The sequence below is a fragment of the Macaca fascicularis genome, chromosome 8, assembly GCF_037993035.2.
Source record: "Macaca fascicularis isolate 582-1 chromosome 8, T2T-MFA8v1.1".
Lineage (NCBI taxonomy): Eukaryota > Metazoa > Chordata > Mammalia > Primates > Cercopithecidae > Macaca > Macaca fascicularis.
In genome coordinates this window covers 122511794-122533867 of record NC_088382.1, presented here as the reverse complement: position 1 = coordinate 122533867, position 22074 = coordinate 122511794, and the positions used below count along the sequence as shown (strand labels likewise).

Below are 22074 nucleotides of genomic sequence, written 5' to 3'. Positions count from 1 at the left end.
AGGGATGCCCTCTCTCACCACTCCTATTCAACATAGTGTTGGAAGTTCTGTCTAGGGCAATTAGGCAAGAGAAAGAAATCAAGGGTATTCAGTTAGGAAAAGAAGAAGTCAAACTGTCCCTGTTTGCAGATGACATGATTGTATATTTAGAAAACCCCATTGTCTCAGCCCAAAATCTCCTTAAGCTGATAAGCAACTTCAGCAAACTCTCAGGATACAAAATTAATGTGCAAAAATCACAAGCATTCTTACACACCAGTAACAGACAAACAGAGAGCCAAATCAGGAATGAACTTCCATTCACAATTGCTTCAAAGATAATAAAATACCTAGGAATCCAACTTACAAGGGATGCAAAGGACCTCTTCAAGGAGAACTACAAACCACTGCTCAGTGAAATAAAAGAGGACACAAACAAATGGAAGAACATACCATGCTCATGGATAGGAAGAATCAATATCATGAAAATGGCCATACTGCCCAAGGTAATTTATAGATTCAATGCCATCCCCATCAAGCTACCAATGAGTTTCTTCACAGAATGGGAAAAAACTGCTTTAAAGTTCATATGGAACCAAAAAAGAGCCCGCATCTCCAAGACAATCCTAAGTCAAAAGAACAAAGCTGGAGGCATCACGCTACCTGACTTCAAACTATACTACAAGGCTACAGTAACCAAAACAGCATGGTACTGGTACCAAAACAGAGATATAGACCAATGGAACAGAACAGAGTCCTCAGAAATAATACCACACATCTACAGCCATCTGATCTTTGACAAACCTGAGAGAAACAAGAAATGGGGAAAGGATTCCCTATTTAATAAATGGTGCTGGGAAAATTGGCTAGCCATAAGTAGAAAGCTGAAACTGGATCCTTTCCTTACTCCTTATACGAAAATTAATTCAAGATGGATTAGAGACTTAAATGTTAGACCTAATAGCATAAAAATCCTAGAGGAAAACCTAGGTAGTACCATTCAGGACATAGGCATGGGCAAAGACTTCATGTCTAAAACACCAAAAGCAACGGCAGCAAAAGCCAAAATTGACAAATGGGATCTCATTAAATTAAAGAGCTTCTGCACAGCAAAAGAAACTACCATCAGAGTGAACCGGCAACCTACAGAATGGGAGAAAATTTTTGCAATCTACTCATCTGACAAAGGGCTAATATCCAGAACCTACAAAGAACTCAAACAAATTTACAAGAAAAAAACAACCCCATCAAAAAGTGGGCAAAGGATATGAACAGACAGTTCTCAAAAGAAGACATTCATACAGCCAACAGACACATGAAAAAATGCTCATCATCACTGGCCATCAGAGAAATGCAAATCAAAACCACAATGAGATACCATCTCACACCAGTTAGAATGGCGATCATTAAAAAGTCAGGAAACAACAGGTGCTGGAGAGGATGTGGAGAAATAGGAACACTTTTACACTGTTGGTGGGATTGTAAACTAGTTCAACCATTATGGAAAACAGTATGGCGATTCCTCAAGGATCTAGAACTAGATGTACCATATGACCCAGCCATCCCATTACTGGGTATATACCCAAAGGATTATAAATTATGCTGCTATAAAGACACATGCACACGTATGTTTATTGCAGCACTATTCACAATAGCAAAGACTTGGAATCAACCCAAATGTCCATCAGTGACAGATTGGATTAAGAAAATGTGGCACATATACACCATGGAATACTATGCAGTCATCAAAAAAGGATGAGTTTGTGTCCTTTGTAGGGACATGGATGCAGCTGGAAACCATCATTCTTAGCAAACTATCACAAGAACAGAAAACCAAACACCGCATGTTCTCACTCATAGGTGGGAACTGAACAATGAGATCACTTGGACTCAGGAAGGGGAACATCACACACAGGGGCCCCTCATGGGGAGGGGGGAGGGGGGAGGGATTGCATTGGGAGTTATACCTGATGTAAATGATGAGTTGATGGGTGCAGCACACCAACATGGCACAAGTATACATATGTAACAAACCTGCACGTTATGCACATGTACCCTACAACTTAAAGTATAATAATAATAAATAAATTTAAAAAAAAAAGTTTAAAAAAATAAATAAATAAATAAATAATAAAAAAAAAATATTGTGCTTACGTAGAATTGAAGATCTGTTAAAAATTGTTTAATTAAGACACAAGATCTGGCCTAGTGAATGTTATATATAAAACATAAAGCAAAACAAAATAAAAACATCATATAGTGGCAAGTATTTATCTCTTAGTCTCCATAAAAAGAATTATCAACATAAAAATAAAATTTTCAGCTCTCACGTTTTTAATAGTTGTACTAAACTTAACATCTTGAAATCTTGTCGGGTATTATAGCAAGGATTTTTGAGGATTCTGAGTTCACCACAGTTAATTTTGGAGGTTAACGAAAACGACTCTATGATAATAATCAGTATGCTTTCTTTTGAAGGTTTGAAATTATAACTTTTTCTGTGAGATTTGCTTTTAGCTTGGTTAGCTATTTAACTAGCTGTTATCATATGGAAATCTATATTATCTAATGCACTTGCCTAGGACTTTTATGTTTCTCTCTGACCAATCTATTTTTGGGGGGATTTTTCCTTTTTCCAGAATATTACTTCTTTTGGAATTATACTATTTTTGAGTATACTATGTTATGTTTCATAGAAGTATATAAATAGAGGAAGTAAATCTACAAGAAGAAAGATGTACACCTAGTGATAGAATTTATCTGAAGCCGAGTATTGGAGGGGCAAAGACAGGTAGCATTATTATCTTTCTAGTATACTCTAAATTGTACACAAATGACTACACTTGGGGTTATTAAATAGGGCAGTAGTTGGCATAAATATTGAATGAGGTAGTGAGTGACCTTAAGCATTCCACAAAGCAAGATACCCAGTGACAATATCCAGGCTGAGTATAACCAACAGTGTACAGAAATACAAAAGTGTGTGAATGCTGAATTGAATTCTCTTTGTATCAGACATAGTCTTGGTTTGGTTGACATTATTTCCACAAAATAATGACATTAATTTTATAAGGTCAATGAAATAGGCAATAGGCATAAAAAACATGGTATTCATTATATTTTGAAGAAAAGTTTTGGTATGAGATGGAATATTTTATAATATCTAAAAAGCTTATCAATGTAACTTAGAGTCAGAAACAAAATATTTTGAAAATAAAGTAATATATCATCCCTTTGGATAAAGTTTATTAACATTTAATTTTTACAACATACAAATAAATAGATTAATACCATCAGTTTTACTACCAGCTTAAAATGAGAGTTGAATATTCAAGAGAAAGAGGGAATAATTAATAGTATAAGTAATGGCAAGGTGGGGTGGATTGAATCCCAAACCAGTTGGAGGAATGACCCCTCTATAAAGAGCTTCACTTGCTCCAATTTTACAAGAAGGAAAGAAGAAAGAAATAATTTGAATATGAAAAGAACTAGAATTTTGGAATTAGCTTCAGATTAATGTAATAAAATGTAAATTAAATTACATTTAACAATGTAGAGCTTAAGTGTTTTTCACTTTTTTTTACTAATCTTAATTTTCAAAATTTCTGCAATACATACTTGTACAATTTTAAAACAGAAAATCTCATATTGTAAAAATCCCCCACTCCTCAGATAACCTTAGATTTTTCTAATGTGTAATGAGATTTTCAAACTCATTTTTGAAATTGCTAGCTTAAAGACATTTAGAGAATAATTAGACTTTTAAAGATATTAAAGCAGCATTACCGTGGTCATTTTCTTAATATTTTCTTCACGTTTAATGTTTTGACTTTTTTACTACAGAAATGGTTTGCAGATGCTTTAATTGTTAGATCATCCCTCATGCCTGGATAATTTCTATTTGTACAGTGATGATTTTGAAAAATATGTATCTGCTACTTAGTGGTAAACTTCTGCATCTGTCAGGAAATTGTCTAGACCTTTTCAAATAAACCAAAAAATAGTAACAACAAAAGTTGTTACAGACAAATTTACTCTTGATATAATGCTGTCAAGATTTGTTCCTCCTTTGTTTTTTTTTTAAGATCCTCTTCTACGACCCAAGCACTATTATCTGTCCTTCCATATTTCTATATTTGTTCATATCCTGTCTATTTGATTGTAAATAAAATTATAGATTCACTATCTTGGGCCAACATAGGTAAAATTTTGTGTATTTTGAAAAACCTCATATCTTCTCTTACTGACAACTTTGATATTTTAGAGTGTTTTTGCAAAATAAGTATCATTTTTAAAAAGATGACAGCACTTAAATATTGACCAGCATAATCATGAGAAAGTCAACACTAGTTTTTCAAACAGTATCATTATATATCATTTGCCTTAGGACTCGGTACTTTCAAATTAAAAATGTGCTCAGCCATTTGTTTTGAAATGTTGTGTCAGAATAAATAACCTATTAAAGTGGAAAGTTTTATTTGGCTGGGTAGGGCAGACATCTCTTCTGTGGTGACAGATGAATTTCAGTGGATACAGCTTGTCTTCATTGTCATTTCAACTGAATACTTTCCTAGGAATGCATACACACACACATACACACATGCGCACACACACATATTTAATGAGACTTAGTGTAAGCTTTTCTTAAGTTTGACTCAAATATTAAAACAGTTAATACAATGAAAGCACAGTGTATTTGTTTAAGATATTCATTTCCTGATTAGTGAGCCTGGATTTTACTGGAAAGTCTGCTTATTTCATTGACTTCTGTCCTCTCTGTGTTTTGTTTTGCACTTTTATATTTTTGGTCTAGAGTGTGTTGAAGTGTAGCTGTGAGCATGGATGGAGATGCTTGCAAATGCCCAATATAGATGTTTTTCTTCATTAGTGGGGAATAAATTAATGGCTTATACAGTACAAATGAGTAATTAGAAATATTTACCATTGGCAGTTTGATTTCTTCTTAAATAAATTTAAATCCTTATTTAAAAATATCCCATTTCCTCTCCTCCTGCAGCATAAACAGATCCTTTAAAGTGTAGAACAGACCTAGAAAATCTAAATCAGAAGACAACCATTGGCTATGTGGCCAAAATATCATATATGATGCATTTAGATGGCATCTTATAAGCTAACCTAAGATAAAATATTAAGGTAGAAAATGGTCCTCTTATCTAGGTGAGAAGGCTCCTTTCCTCCTACCTTCTTTATCTTTACACTATTTATCTCTCTTAATGCTTCAGCTTCACTTTAGCCCCTAAATAATTGTAGCAATTATTCTACTGAGGTATGGGCAAGCAATGAACAAAGAGATGAAAATATTTAATTATTTTTTTATCTTTATTTATTTATTTATTGAGACAGAGTCTCGTTCTGTCACCCAGGCTGGAGTGCAGTGGCGTGATCTCGGCTCACTGCAAGCTCAGCCTCCCAGGTTCACGCCATTCTCCTGCCTTAGCATCCCGAGTAGCTGGAAGTATAGGCGCCCGCCTCCACGCTCGGCTAATTTTTTGTATTTTTAGTAGAGACGGGGTCTCACCATGTTAGCCAGGATCGTCTCGATCTCCTGATCCCATGATCCGCCCGCCTCGGCCTCCCAAAGGGAAATATTTAATTCTTAATGGATAAATTAATAAGAGCTTCATGAGTAACCAAAAATTAAAATAAAATCTTAATAATGATTAAGCTAAATGAGGCAAATGAGAATTCCTGGCAGAGTAGACATTGTAGAAAGACAAAAGGTATGAGCAAAAGTAAATTACAGGTAATGGTATTTGGAAAATAAGGTGCATGTTAGGGAGATATGGGATGTGAGAATATAAACTTTATAAATGGACAAAAATAAATTTCCCCCACCAGAACTTAAATATAATTATGAGAATGAAATTTTAAAGTTTAGACAAATGGAGGAATACTGAGATACTCAAAATGACTTTAAAAGACAAGAACCCCCAGACTATGAGGAATTCATTTTAATCTAATTGAGGGAAATAACTGAGTGCTTCATATGTGATAGACCCTGTGTAGTTTATAAATAATGTTACTTTACTTTATCCCAACAGATGAGAAAGCTGAAGTTTAGGGCAGAGTTAGTATTTGAAAGGAGATACCTGTGATTCTGTAGCTTGAACTGTTCACCACTACTCTAAACTACTTTTCCCAGTGTATTAAGGGGAGAAAAACATGTAGAGATGGCTAATTTTTAGGGGGAAATAAGTATAGAAACTTCAGAGACCATTACTGGTAATCTTTAGCATAGTAGCAAAACAGTTACATGTTTATTATTATCAATTTCCTGTCTCCAAGCTAAGTGAATTAATTTGCTATAATCAAAAGAAACATGCTGAAATGCCTGTCACTTAAACAAGATGTCATTTATTACTTTTAGCAAGAAAAGCCTGGTTAGAACTAGAGTATCATAATCATCTGTGACAAATACGGTAACCATGATAGATCATTAATTTATTATGTTAGTAAGAAAATAGTAATTCCATTAATCCTATGGGCCAGGCCCTATACTGGGCCTTCTTCTTCCATCCCCTAAAGTTTTTACCATCATTAGTTTATAGCTTCTACTTTTCTAATACTTGTTGCCATCATATCATCTCCATGAAAGCTAGGATTTCTGTGACAGCTTGTTAACTAAACTCTTTGCTTCTATCTTTGGCCCCTTAAATTGTATCCTTCACTCAGAAACCAATGAGTTCATTTTAAAGCATAGTATTCACTTGTCTTAAATTCCTGTAATGACTACCCAAGTCTCTCAGAATGAGGGTCAAAATCCTTACATTGGCCTACAAAGTTGTAACAAATCTAACTGCAACCCATAATTGCTTCTTTGACTTAATTTCACATACCCCTCTCGTTATTTTCTATGCTCCAATCACATTAGTATTTTTCTTGCTCTTTTTTGAACACAGCAAATGCAGCAGGTAATGGGAAATAGTGGGTGCCACGGATAATAAAAATTTAATTAGCCTTGAGATAGCATCCTGACGAAGAATATTTTTCCAGTTGTAGGAATAAGGACATATCTGAATGCGTTAGGCAGTCTTATATGTTAGCAACCAATAAATCTGCAAATGATAGCATTTACTCACTCTGTTAAAGATCTATACATAAACTTACAATACTTTTGGAAATGTTTGACTTGTTGGAAAACAAAATAGATAAGTGACTTGAGGTGTTTTTAGTGGAAGTGTGGAGATAAATAAACAGCACATCAGATAGTTTATAGGAAATAACATGGAAAAAGACAATGGAATAGTTGTAGCTGTTGTACACAGAGCAGTAAGGGAGGGCTTTATGGATAAAATGTCATGTGAGGAGAAAACAGAACAATTGAGAATGAGAGATACAGGACTTCTGAAGAAATGGTTTTGCAGATTGATATAACGGCAAGTGTAAAGACCCTGAAGGAGGCACATGCTCAATATCTTCAAACCAGAATAAGGAAGTCGATAAATCTGAAGAACAGACATGGAAAGGGAAAGCATAGGAAATTAATTCTGCAAATGAGCAGAGGCCACGTTGGCAATTTTAAGGGCAATCTCTTTATTATGAGTGAAACAGGGATAGAAAATTTGAAACTACAAAAGTGATATAATTTGAACCAACTTTTAAAAAGTTTGCTCTGGATACTATTTACGAATAGATTGCAGAGAGTCAGGAACAGAAAGAGGAAAACCTAATAACATAGCAAGAAGGACTATTGCAATCATATGAATGAGAATTTGTGGCTCAGATTCCTATTGACACCGTAGGAGTGAAACATTTTAGATTTTGGATTTTTAATGTGTTGCCAACAGGATCTTCCTGATGGAGTGGTTGTGAAATGCAAGACGAAAAGGTGAGTTAAGAATAACTTTAAGGTTTGTGGCCTTAGCAACTAGAAGAATGGAGTTTTTCTTTATTGAGGTGAGAAAGAAGGAAAAGGCAGATAATTGACCATTATATAAACTTTTAAGGTTGCTCAAGCTCTAAGAGTAGTCTAAATAAAACTCGGAGTCATGATGTGGTCTAAGAAGACTGTAAAGAGAATCTCTCTTTGGTTATATGGATTAACTTCTAGAGATGCTGATCAGGTGTCGCATTGAGTGAGAGACGACATGTAGGACTTTTTATGCCATGTTAAGGGACTATTTAGCCATAAAAAGTATGGAACCCTGTCATTTGCAACAACATGGGTGGAACTGGAGATTATTAAGTGAATTAAGTGAGGCACAGAAAGACAAATAACACGTGTTCTCACTTATCTGAGGGATCTAAAAATCAAAACAAACTTATGGATATAGAGAGCATATCCGTATATACATATACATATGGGTGCTAGGAGGGAGAGGGGTAAGGTTAATGGGTAAAAAAAGAAATAGAAAGAATGAAAAAGACCTACTGTTTGATAGCATAACAGGATAGCTATAGTCAATAATAACTTAATCATATAGTTAAAAATAACCAAAATAATGTAATCGTATTTTTTGTAACATGGTGAGACCCTGTCTCTACTAAAAATACAAAAAATTAGCCCGGCATGTTAGTGGGCACCTGTAGTCCCAGCTACTTGGGAGTCTGAGGCAGGAGAATGGTGTGAACTCAGGAGGTGGAACTTGCAGTAAGCTGAGATTGCGCCACTGCACTCCAGCATGGGTAACAGAGAGAGATTCTGTCTCAAAAAAAAAAAAAAAAAAAAAAGAAAGAAAAAGAATTAAATATTTTCATCTCCTTGTCTATTGCTTGCCCATACCTCAGTAGAATAATTGCTACAATGATTTAGGAGCTTAAGTTAAGCTGGAGCATTAAGAGAGAGAAATAGTGTAAAGATAAAGAAGGTAGGAGGAAAGGAGCCTTCTCACCTAGATAAGAGGACCATTTTCTATCTTAATATTTTATCTTAGGTTAGCTTATAAGATGTCATCTAAATGCACCTACTATGTACCCACAAAAATTAAAATATTTTGTAGAAAAAACTCCACATGAAAAACAATCAGTATAATTTTGCATCTCTAAATACATTAAATGCATGTATATAGACACAAATGCATGTCTAAATGCATACATATGTAAAGACACATCTACAAACATACACATGTAAATACATGCCAGAAAAGCACTGTAATATGCTATGAACACAAGTACTGTACTGGAATTCAAGTCAGAATGGCGACATTTTGATTCACATTTACCACCTACTTAGCATGGTAAACTTAGTCAATTATTTGACCTTCGTTTCTACATCTGTTAACAAAACGATTACATTTGATGACAGCTTCACATTTCTACAAGTCATACTTTCACATTTTGTTTTCCAGAATATTTTTTGTCACTATAGTACATATTTGACCTATTGTATATTGCCAGTATAAGTGAAGCCTAGTTATTACCTTGCATCTTTCTTATCATATTTTTTCTCTTTTATTTAACTTTAGCCTTGGATCAACTGTGCAGTTCTCTTGTGATGAAGATTATGTCCTACAGGGTGCAAAGAGCATCACCTGTCAACGGATAGCTGAAGTTTTTGCTGCTTGGACTGATCACAGGCCTGTGTGTAAAGGTAACGTTTTATAATAATGCCCTCTGAACACATTTTAATAGTTTAACCTTTATTTCATTGGGTATAAGTTGCAAGTAAGTCTTTGAATTGTAATATAATCTTTAAGGAAAGATTGTGCTGATGTATTTGTTGATATTTATAGAAAATCTGCAAAATGTGAATCACTCTGTTAGGTTCCCAAGGAATTTCCAATCTAATAATCATACAACATAGACTGAAGCATAAAGTGTGTAATATAACACTCTGGAAATATTGTTGACATTTTTGAAAAATCACAATTACCCTGTCTGTAGAAGTATCGATACAGATATTTTAAAGCTGTAATTTCTCCTCCACTTGCATAGTTTGCCATTTGAATTGCTTATGTGTCCCTGTCTACAGTACTTGGTAGCAGTCAAGGTGGAGCACAGGTTCTACAGTTAGTTAATTTAATCTAGAACAAACCATTTAGTTCTCTGGCTTTATATATCACATTACCAATAATTCCAAATAAGATATAAATATATATCTTATATTATCTGCATGTGTGTATATATGTAAGATATACATATATGTAAGATATACATATATATATCTTGTCTTGAATTACTGGAGATATATATGTGTGTGTGTGCGCGTATGTGTGTACACATATATATATTAAAAAATACCAATATGCATATATGTGTGTGTGTGTGTGTATATATGTGTGTGTGTGTATGTGTGTATATATATATGTTAGGCAAAATATTGACTGGACAAAACTCATTAAGAACAATTTCAAATATAGAGGAAAATATTATGAAAGGCAAGTGTCATTTTGTACACCTACTTAGAAAATAAAGCAGGACACTAACACAACCAACTGGGATACCTTTTTTTTTTTAACATGGGAGTTCAAATGTATTAAAATCATCTGACTTTGTAGTTGAGTTTTAATAAGTAATTCACAGTGAAAAACACATGATTATATGTCAGTTTGACTACCCATAGTGTAAATATCATCATCTTTAGATACTAAAAAAACTAATACAGATATGCCAATATCATTAGACATAAGCATCAGGGTTTGCAAGAACCATATCATTGAGGTCAGTCTGATTTCAAATAGTTCCTGCCAGTAGAATTAAAATCTACACCTCAAATTTCAGTGTCTGTCACTGACTTCTGACAGAGTATAGAAAGAACTATTATTTCATTGAGATAAATCTTTAAAAATATGAATATATTATAATTAAATGATGTTATATCTATATTATTATACTCCTTTTTCACCTTCCGACTGTTTCTTTGCCATCTATTCCACTTGCTTACCTTTTTCTCTTCTTTAACTGCTTCTGACCACTTGTAGGAACAAACATACAAATTATTTAATTAATTAAACTGTTAATGGTCAATTTAACTGCTAATCATGAAAACTAATCTTTCCCCCCTTCTTTATCCTAGCTCCCACTGGCATCACCTTTCCTCAGATGAAATATTTCCACATAAATCAAATAAGGCTCCTTCTTTCTAAACTTTGTAAAACTGTGTTTGAAAATGAACACCTCATCATGTCATACTGGCATTTCTGATTGCTTGTTTGTTGTTCTGGTGGTTATCATTTGTAATAATCATGTTTCTGCATTTTTCAGTGTCTCTGTACTCAAATTCTCTCTAGCTGTTCTTCTCTTTAAATAGTATAGTTGTCAAATATATAAAGAAACTTGACCAGTTTACACCCAAGAAATACTGTCTATAAAATTCAAGTATTCCTGTGATACGAGAAAGGCACACTTTTTTATAGCTTAGAAAGAAGCATACAGTATCTCATATTTTCTTATAAAGTGAATAATGAATAATACATTTTGTAAGGGTTACTTTCATGAATGTCATGGCAATAAATAGAACAGTAAAATGTGTAAGACTGATTTCTTGTGTCCTTCACTCAAGATGAAATTATAGCCATAAAGAGCAATATAGTGAACATTGTGGCTTCAAAATGATATGTTCCAAATATCCTACTTCAGTGTCACATAAATTAGATATGTGCATTTTTGTTAGCAAAAACGGATGAAAATAGATGACAGATTCAAGAAAAGGAGATTAGTGTTAATGTAAGAACGAAATCTCACACCAGAAGTTATAGCCAGATCATGGAATTTAAGATCTACATAAAGTAAGATTGAGACTACAAAGCATCTTTTTTCATTCAAGACTCTCACTTTGATTAAAAAGATGAATCATACTTATGATTGTAAATTGTTCAAAAGCAAAAGTAAGGTGTTATATTACATTGTTATTTTTTATAAACCCCATGGCACAAAGAGCAGCTCTGTACTGACTTGAATTTCAAGAACTATCTGTTGAATATTAATATATGATTGGACTTTTTAGATTGCAAGATACATTATGATGTTATACATATAACATATATTCATATTTATTCAACAATTATTATATAGGAAGTATAAAAAGCACATATTCAATATTCATGTGTTGATATTATTTCATTTAAATTTACATTTTTTTCTGCAGATATTAGACATAGATGCATTTGCTCATTGAATGCGAGGCACATATGTGTGTGGTTTACAAAGTCCATTTTGTTGCTAGAAATTACTGGCTGTGGTAGTGGAAACAGTAATGGAGGGAACATGCTGAAATAGTAATTGAAGTTTTAAAATGACTACTGTGAGTCTCAACAAAGAGTAGTTCTCATGTCTCATGGGTTCTTGGACAGAACAAATATGCTTTTTTCCAGACAACAGCATAAATTGCCGTATCAGTGCACTGCACCTTTGAGAGATTATTAATGTAGTTTCTGTCTGTGTATTGCATGGTTTAGCGATCAAGAAATGGTAATTTTTAAAGGGATTAAAAGTTCACACAGACAGCAAATTATGAATCAAAAGAGCAGTTTATAAATTAATATTAATTTTTTTACACAAACAGAGATGATTCTTATTCCATAGATGGGTTATGTATACAAAGTATTTGACAGTATAAAGTGGTGAAAACAATTATTCCTTTATTGGAAATGCAGTCGATATCTAAAAGCTGGAGCTTTTGCAAATAAGTAGCCTTATGTGTTGAAGATGTATAGAATGTTCATTTTAGACCTTCCTCATACGTAAAGAAACAGTATGTGGTTGGCATGGATAATTTTGACAATGTGGAAACATTTGAAATAGTTAATAATAATAGACTGAAGACAAAAAAGGCAAATTTTAATCTGTTTATTGCGATGGTACCGAGTAATCAAAGTCTGTTAAGTTACAAGGACACAAACCACACATGGGATTAATGAAATGGGTGATTAAGGGAGGATGAGAAAAGAAGATAATGAGATGGAAAAATACTAAAAAAAAACCATAAAAATCTTGACATCACCTTTTAATTTTTTTATTCAAAAATCATCAAATTGTTATTATTCATTTATTGTTGTACTGATCAATTTATTTTTATTCATTCAACAAACACTTATGAACACAAGTAGGTATTCTAGATTATATACCATATGTGATATAGAGTATACAATAATTTTTATCATTTTGTATTGATTTATAAGGCATAAACACAAAACTAGATAATATATAATAGACTTTTGTTTACAAGTTAGTGCAATCCTCTGCAAAATTCAGATGAGGAAGATTATATCCATGTTTGGAAATGGCCATTGAGATGGAGAAAATAATATGTGGACAGAACTTGGAAATTATTGTGGATATAGGCAGAGGAAGATGGATGTGAAAGTCATTTCAAATGTCAAGAATATATCATAGGCAAAATCACAGTGTGAACTGACACATCTGGGGAATCAGTTGGTCAGTTATATGAAAGGATGTAGAGTGAGATAAAATTTGAGAGGTTATGTTAGGTATCTCCTGGTTTGAAATATGTCTAGAAGCACTCCTAAACCTCCATTCCCATTGTCACTATTCTACAATTCCAGTACTATGACTATCACTTTTCTTTTCATTTAGAGTACAATTTATCCTACATGTTACTGACAGACTAATCCCATCAAAGTCTCACTTTATGAATGGAGTCCATGTGGTGGTGGTGGGTGTGGTGTTGCTGCAGCAGTTGCTGATTGTTAACTCTTTTGATTTCCAAAATCACCCATAATTTGCCTTTATGCAACTTTGTTTTTTTTTTTTTTAACTCGTACCAAAAGTTTATCCCAATGTCTCAATAATAAACAGAATTACCACCTTGATATTCATATATGTCTAGCCTGTTCCTGAATGACCAAGCCAATCTCTCAAGGTCTTGTTCAGTTTCACCTCCTCTAAAAATTCTTTCCTATTTCAATTTTCCCTTTTCTCCTCATCTTTAAAATTACTTGTAATTACTAACATTTTTACCACACAATATAGCATTTAATCTTATTTTGTTTGGCAGTGCTCCCTAATCATTTCATGGGCAATAGACTTGCTTCTTCAACAAAAACCACCTCAAAAAGAACAAAATAATCAATGCCTCTAAAGTGTTTGAATGTTGAATGGATCTGTTTCAGCTGTTGCCAAAGAGGACAGTTATCAATGTGGTCTACCCATCCATTACTGTTGATATAATAAAACAATCTAAATGAGGTTCAATTCCTTTCTTTATAAACAATGGAAAAAATGGGTGTACAGGTTATATGATAGACAAATACTGGTCAACCCTAAGAGCTGCAACCCTCACTAACTCATATTTATTAAAATACCGGGTTCTTAACTTTTTCAAAATTATTTTACATATGTTACAAGTTACCTCTTACATATTATTCCTCTTCTCAGTGTTTAGCTCGGTGACCCATTGCACCCATGTTTTTGTACATACAGTAGCTGCTAAAAAACATTTTAAGAAATATTATAGGAATATTTAATTAATTGTAACAAACAGTTTGAGAAGGTAGTAATAAGATCATCGCAACTAGAGAAAGTTACTCTAGTAGAAGGCTTCTTGTTATGCAAAAGTAATTAGAAAATTTTGCCCAAGAGCAAATCAGAACCTGCTGAAATTTATCAGCCAGAAATGCATATAGCAGGTGGTTTTCTGTGGTTGTTGTTGACGCCTTCTTAGTTTTGTGGAATAATCTTACAGATGAAATGATGCATAATAAGGATGATATTAGCAATTAATAGGGTGACATATGGTGAAGGAGACAGGCAAATGGTGTAGATACGGAAGTTTATCACACATTAATACTTCTTAGTGTTTTTTTTTTTCTAAAAGCCATAGTTTGAGGCTTTATTAAACAATTTTGATTAGAAAATAAGCCTTACTAAGCTCTAACAATTAACAGGTTTTAATGATATCATTTATATGTTATTTAATGGAGATTAATAGTGATGCATTTATAGCAACTTAGTAGAAAATAGATCACTTAAAATTCAAAACTACTTGAAAAATTAGAAATTTTGCATTTAAAAGGTTCCCTTCCAACAATTGTTTAGAAATACATTCTACACATTTTGCCTAGCTCTCAGATTATTATAAAAATATGCATATAATGAACAAATTCTTGATTCAGTTTTGGTACACAGCAGGAAAATCTCCGCAGATGTCAAAAAGAGCTTTCACTTTCCAACTCAGCATTTTCTAAGAATATGACCTTGTTCATTTGCTTAATCTCTTCTGAACTTCAATTTACTTATTTGTAAGTTGATGAAGGATTATTTGTAAGTTGATGAGGGATTATATGGACTCCTTTCAGTTGTAAATTCTAAATATTCTGAAGTATATTTACTTCTTCTCTATTGAAACATGTTAAGGATATTTTTAGTTCAATATTCTTCTTTACCTTTGAATGCCAAGAATTTGTCTCAGTCCCTAAAACACACAAGCAATAATAATTTTAAAAATGTTTAATAAACTCTTGCTAACAAAATGTTGTTTTATTGCACTATGTTTCGGATATTCATTTTTTTTTAAGACAGGTTTCAAATTTGTTCAGTGCCAAAACGATGACTATTGATCATAAAATTGCTTCAAAGTAATTTAGATTCTGCAGATCTTTTATGCTTTATTTACCATTAAAATCTACCTTTGTTTAAAGGTTAAAGATTATTTGTCTTCATGCATTTTTATTATGAAATGCACCCTTGTAATAGTTGAGTTTAAACAATGTATCTTTAGAAAACTGAAGTTGATTATAATGTCATTCTTGACACTGCTATACACTAAGTTATTTTTGAGAGTTTTCAAATGGGAAATAAACATTTTAATTCTTAAAATAAATTAGTAACAATTCTAAATTTTGGAAGAGAAAAATAAAAAAGAAAACAACTCCTTAACTTTTTGCTAATATAGTTTTAAAAGCCTAAAACTTTGAAACTTAATGGGGATAAAATAGGCTACATCATGCCCAAACAACAAATAACCAAGGGAAAAAAAAAAAAAAAAAAAAAAAAAACCTGCAATAACCATATTAACAATGAATGCTTTCGTTAAACTAAAAAAACAAGGACTGAAAAAAATCTAAAATGTAATGTCTTAGTGCAAGGATGAACAAATGTAAATCAGCACAGGGATTGCAATTTTGGAGGAGAAGCTATCTATATAAAAGGAATTTTTGAAAAATTATTAAAATAAAATAACATTTTGTGTTCATAGTAAACTTATGAAATTTCTCAAAATTCCCCTGTGATGCAGAAAAATTTATTTTCTATATTTTCTGAAAAGATGTGCTACTAGAAAAAAGCATCTTGAAGATCTGTGATGACTTAGTAGCCTTTCCACTAATTCTGATCACATAAAATGTTGGAAAACTTAAATATACTAGAGTTAGGATTCCTTTATTTAGCTTCTCCACAGTAAAATCTCACTTTGTTTCAAAATAATAGCTCAGCTAGCTCTGGGAAGGAGGGTTTATAGATAACAGTGATCACACTGTAACCTTTAGAATGTCTGATGCTATGTATATGCACTCAAAATGTATAATTGTACTATGAAAAGTGAAAGAAACAATAGAAAATGGAAAAATGATGAAACCTAGAGACCAAAGAGGAGACAAAAGGCATAGGCAGAATATACACAGACATGATTGATGAGAAAGTGATAAATTTTTAGCCTTTAATTTGAATTTATTTGAAATTTTAAAAGTCACTGGTTTTATGCTTGATATGAACTGTCAGAATTTATGACATTTTGGCAGACCTTTCCTTGTATTAAGACATGAAGTATAGTATTCTGCTTAGTTTGTCTTATAGTAATTTTTGTGGAGCTAGGTAAATAGTGTAAAATCCCAAACAAATAGCAATGCCTGGCACATGGCAGATACTCACTAATACTTGAATGAATAAGTGTTTTGTTTACCACAATGCTAAACAAAATGTAAGAAGCACAGAACAGAACTGAACAAATTATGCCCTTAAAAAGTTTATGATCTCATTGAAAACACAGTACATTCAAAATAAAACAACCAGAGAACATCCCTAAAGCAACAGAGGCATGGTTGCACAGTCAATATTTGTCATAAAGATAATTCAAAACAAAGGAAAGACAGAAGACAGAAATGATAGTATTACCCTTTAGGAAATACATTTCATTGGACATGAAAATACCACTTAGTCATTTTATCTCCGAGTTTATTATTATTTATACTATTCTCTTATTTTGGAAATCATTCATTTGTTTAATAACATTTATATCTTGTGGTAATTATTAGGTAAGTGGAGGGAAAAGATGAATTTTTCCTCTCAAAGAGATCAATGGGCTACTCCAGTGGGGAAAACAGCAACGGGAAAGTATGCATTACTGTATTTCACAATAAGAGCTACTGCAGAAAAATGAATACGGTGCATTCAGTACAAAGAAGATTAAGGAACCACTCTGCCTAGAAAAGTACACAATTTTTTATAGAAAAGGATAAGCAGGCATTCAAAAAGGACAGACAGAAAGACAGATACAGAGATTGAAAAATGTAAAACATTAAAGATAGAGAGAACTACATGTAAAGACTTAGGATGATGAAAGAAACTGTAGAGGGAGAGAGAGAAAGAAGGGGAGAGAGAGAGGGAAAAAAAGGAGAGAGAGAAGGGGGTGAGTGAAATGTGGAGGAGCATAAACTTATTGAGGATGGGAAAAATCTCTACCTGCAATGAATTTACTCTCAAGGGTGGGGGCCAAAAGTTTTAAAAGTAAATATATAATTACAATACTTTCTTGTATATTATGTGCTAAGAGCTATATAAAAAATGCTCCTCTAAGCCTCCCGGCACATACCTGTTCCTTTCTGTGGACTGTAAGGAACCAGGTTCACACAGCAGAAGGTTTGCAGTGGGCAAGTGGGAATTACCACTTGAGCTCCACCTCCTGTCACATGAGCAGCGGCATTAGATTCTCATAGGAGCATGAACCCTATTGTGAACTGTGCATGTGAGGGATCTAGGTTGCATGCTCCTTATGAGAATCTAATGATAAATATAATGTGCTTGAATCATCCTGGAACCATACCACTCCTCCCCCAAGTCCATGGAAGAACTGTCTTCCACCAAATCAGTCCCTGGCACCTAAAATATTGGGGACCACTGCTCTAGGGTAATAAAGATCGTTAAGGAAGGTGTCCACAGGAAAAAGTACCTGAGTTGAACCCTGAAGATTCAGTAAACAGGGCTAATGATGAGAACAATGGTGGATGTGCAGATTACACCAGATTGAGGGAGCCCCTTAGGCAAAGGCTTAAAATACCAGGGACCATTATGTTTTAGAAAATGGAGTATGAACATTTTTTTTCCCATACACCTGTTGGCCTTTTGTATGTCTTCCTTTGAGAAATATCTACTCAATCATTTGTCCATTCTTAATTGAGTTGTTTTCTTGCCATTAAATTGTTCTAATTCCTCCTATATTTTGGATATAAGGCCCTTATCAGGTATATGGCTTACAAATAATTTCTCCCACTTCATATGTTGTCTCTTCACCCTGTTGATTGCTTCCTTTGCCGTACAGGAGCTCTTTAGTTTGATGCAATGCCTTTTGTCTATTTTTGCTTTTGTTGCCTATGCTTTTGGGGTCATATACAGGGAATCGCTGCCACACTAATGTCAAGAAGCCTTTTCCCTATGTTTTTTTTCTAATAGTTTTACACTTTCAGGTCTTTATTTAACTATTTAATCCATTTGAAATTCATTCTTGTATAAGATATGAAATAAAGGTCCAATTTTCTTCTTCTACATGTGGGTATGCAGTTTTCCCAGTACCATTAATTGACACGATATGACCTCATATCTGTTAGGTTGCCTATTATCAAAAATATAAGAGATAAGTATCGGTGAGGATATGGAGAAAAGAGAATCTGTATATACTGTTAGTAAGAATGTAAATTAGTACAGCCGTTATGAAAAATAGTATGCAGATTCCTGAAAAAATTAAAAATAGAACTACCATATGATCCAGCAATCCCGCTACTAGATATTTATCCAAAAAAAAAAATGAAAGCAGTATGTCCAAGACATATCTAGATTCCCATATTCATTGCTGCATTATTCATATAGCCAAGATATGTAATCAACCTAAGTGTCCATCAATGGATGACCGAATGAAGAATCATCCATTGTTTTATATATAATGGACATATGTTATGAGATATATATATTAAAAAAACTCCTTGATTTTAAAAAAAATCAAAAAATTGAAATAAGCCACTAAAGCAAATATTGCATATTAGATTATCAGATAATAACATACGACAGGAAAGGGAGGTATAAAAGCAATGAATATGCTGAAATGTTGATACTTTTGACAAACGTGAAAAAAATTCGTGCTTCGTAAAGGCATGTTTGGTTATTTAATTTTCTTCTTATAATGTTATATCTAATGGATATATCTTATATTTATTTTATATATAAAGGATATATGTTATATTATATAACATATATAATATGTAACATAATTATATTATATATAACAATTAACTAAATATATTATAAACATAATATATAATTATATACATAAGATATAATATATACATATCAATTAATTAAATATATATTACACATTACATATATACATTACACATAAATACACACACACACACACACATATATATATCACAATGGAATATTATTCAGCCCTAAAAAAGAAGGAAATGTTATATGTGACAACATAGATGAACCCGGAGGACAGTCTGCTAAGTGAAATAAGCCAGGCACACAAAGACAAATATTATATGATCTCACATGTGGGATCTGAAAAAGTTGAGCCTGATGACTATAGCTAGTAATAATATACTGCATGCTTGACAATTACTAAGAGAGTAGATTTTAAATGTTTTCACCACACAAAAGTATGTGAGTTGATGGGTATATTAATTAGCTGGATTTGATTTTTCACAAGTAGACAAATATCAAAATATCATATATACATTTTTTATTTGTCGATTATATCTTAATAAGGCTGGAGACATTTTAAAGTAAATGAATGAAAAAAAATAAAATATAAAAGAAAGAAGATGGAATATGGTTTGAGAGAGACAAGACTACGAATTGTATCCAGTTTGAAGACTAGTTCAGTAATTTAGGTAAAAAGCAATATGACTTTAAGTGAATGATAAGAAAATATAGAGAAGGGTTGGAACAGAAGTGAATTGAGGGAACAACAATATTAGGGATAGGAGGATGAAGTTGAGCCTGTGAAAGACTAAAATAGGAGCAGCTAGAAGCAAAGATTGATAACCAGAGAGAATGGGTGTCATGATACCACAGCAAGGAGACATTTTATAAATCAGATGTGATCAACATTGTGAAATGCTGCAAAATGGTCAGGAAAATAAGAATTCGTTCAGTTCAACCACCAAGAGGCCACCAGTGACCTGGGTAAAATCATTTTCACTGAAATTAGTGATGTATAAGCCACATGGCTAATAATTGAGGAATAATGAGGTGAAAAAACAGGCTTTACATGAAAAGTGGAAGCTTGCCTCTGGAGCAAAGGCAAGAGCTAGGTTTGTAGACAGAAAAGGACATGCAATGTGTAAAGATTGTTTTTAAGATGTGAGAGGCTTAAGTAATGAAGACAAAGATACAGTGCTTGAAAGAGGTTGAAAATACAGGTGAGATCTGAGCCAATTGTAACATTACAGTCCTAGGAGATTAAGAATCTGAGATTCAGAATAGAAGGGATGGCATTGCCCTTGGATAAAAATTGACACCTACTCTCCCTTGAGGTGAAAGACCTGAGGAAGGAACTGATGAAGCTATGATGTTTTTGTAGGGGGAAATGGAAGAAGGCATCATTCTCAAATGGCAGAACCCTCTACCCCTATTTTTTTCTGTAAAGTAGGTACGGTTATCTGAGGAAGGAGGAAACCCAGCAGTTCTGTGATGAAATTGGATGAAACTGAACTTTTTATGAATAGGGAGGTGGGGGAGGTCACCAAGCAGCCACTGAAAAACAGGATCTTTTCCTGAGGGTTTCATTTAGCTCAGTGATCTCCATCCCTGGCTGCACATTAAAATCACCTGGAGAACTTTTAAAAGAAAAATCCTTGCTTAACTCCCATCCTAGGTTAATTAAATCAAAGTCTCTAGAGGATAATTCAGTTAATATATTTCTCTCTGTGATAAATTGATCAATTTAATTGCAATGAGGATTCAGAAAACAACTTAAAATGACACTCTGTTTTCTTAGGGAGTCTCTCCCTTATTCGTGAACCGTAATGTACTCACTGGCAGGCTGATTGGGACATTTAATTACACATATCATATCCCTGTTCTACAGAGTGGCAAAGTGGAAGTTTGATGCATTGAGGTCACCGAACTGAAGCAGCAGCTCACCATTTCCTCTTCTAACCAGATTTATCCAGATACCGAAAGTAATATAAATTTGCATGTTAAATTTCAAAGATGAACTCATTTTCATACTTATCATGTATTACCAGCTGGAAATGGCACCAATTTACTTTTGAGATAAGTGTTTCTCGGGAAGAAATGAAATGAGGTCAGAACTAAATGAGATGCACTTCATTTGCACTCCCGCTGTCCCTTTTAGCCATCTTTAGCTTATTTATTCCAAGGAAATAAGACACGACAAATGTAGGTTTGTGGCATCGAAATAATTTTGAGAAGAAAATTAAATAACCAAATATGCCTTTATGAGGCATGAATTTTTTTTCAAGTTTGTCAAAATTATCAACATTTCAACATATTCATTGCTTTTATACATCCCTTTCCTGTTGTATGTTATTATCTATTGATAATCTAACTTATGCAATATTTGCTTTAGTGGCTTATTTCAATTATTTGATTTTTTTTTTAAAGTATGTGTTTAAAATTTTACACTTCTGTTACATTGTTAAGGCTAATATTTATGACAGATTTTTTTAAGTGTTACTTTACTAAAACTTTTTTTTTTCGTTTTGGGGCAAGGAAAAAGGAGACATCTTAGATGATTTCTTGTGTTTTTCATCTAAAAAAATGATGTTCTGAACCAATTTGGAGTTAATAAAAGTTTATGTTTATGTGCTTGACTTTGGGTAAACTTTTATTTCAATGTTTGAGTGATAAATATTCATATTTAGTAGGATTTACAAGTATATATTTATTCTGAAAATAAACACTTTGGATGTTATAATAATGTTACTTTAAATAACCATT

At 33.0% G+C, this 22074-nt stretch overlaps 1 protein-coding gene across 5 annotated transcripts in view; it reads left to right on the top strand.

Moving 5' to 3' along the window:
- CSMD3 (CUB and Sushi multiple domains 3) overlaps positions 1-22074 on the top strand; it is a 1225248-nt gene that overhangs the window by 524251 nt on the left and 678923 nt on the right. For all 5 annotated transcript variants that reach the window (XM_045398613.2, XM_045398612.2, XM_045398610.2 and 2 more), the window contains one exon: positions 9405-9529. In XM_045398613.2, the coding sequence (XP_045254548.2) occupies positions 9405-9529 (125 nt within the window). The remainder of the gene's footprint in view (positions 1-9404; positions 9530-22074) is intronic.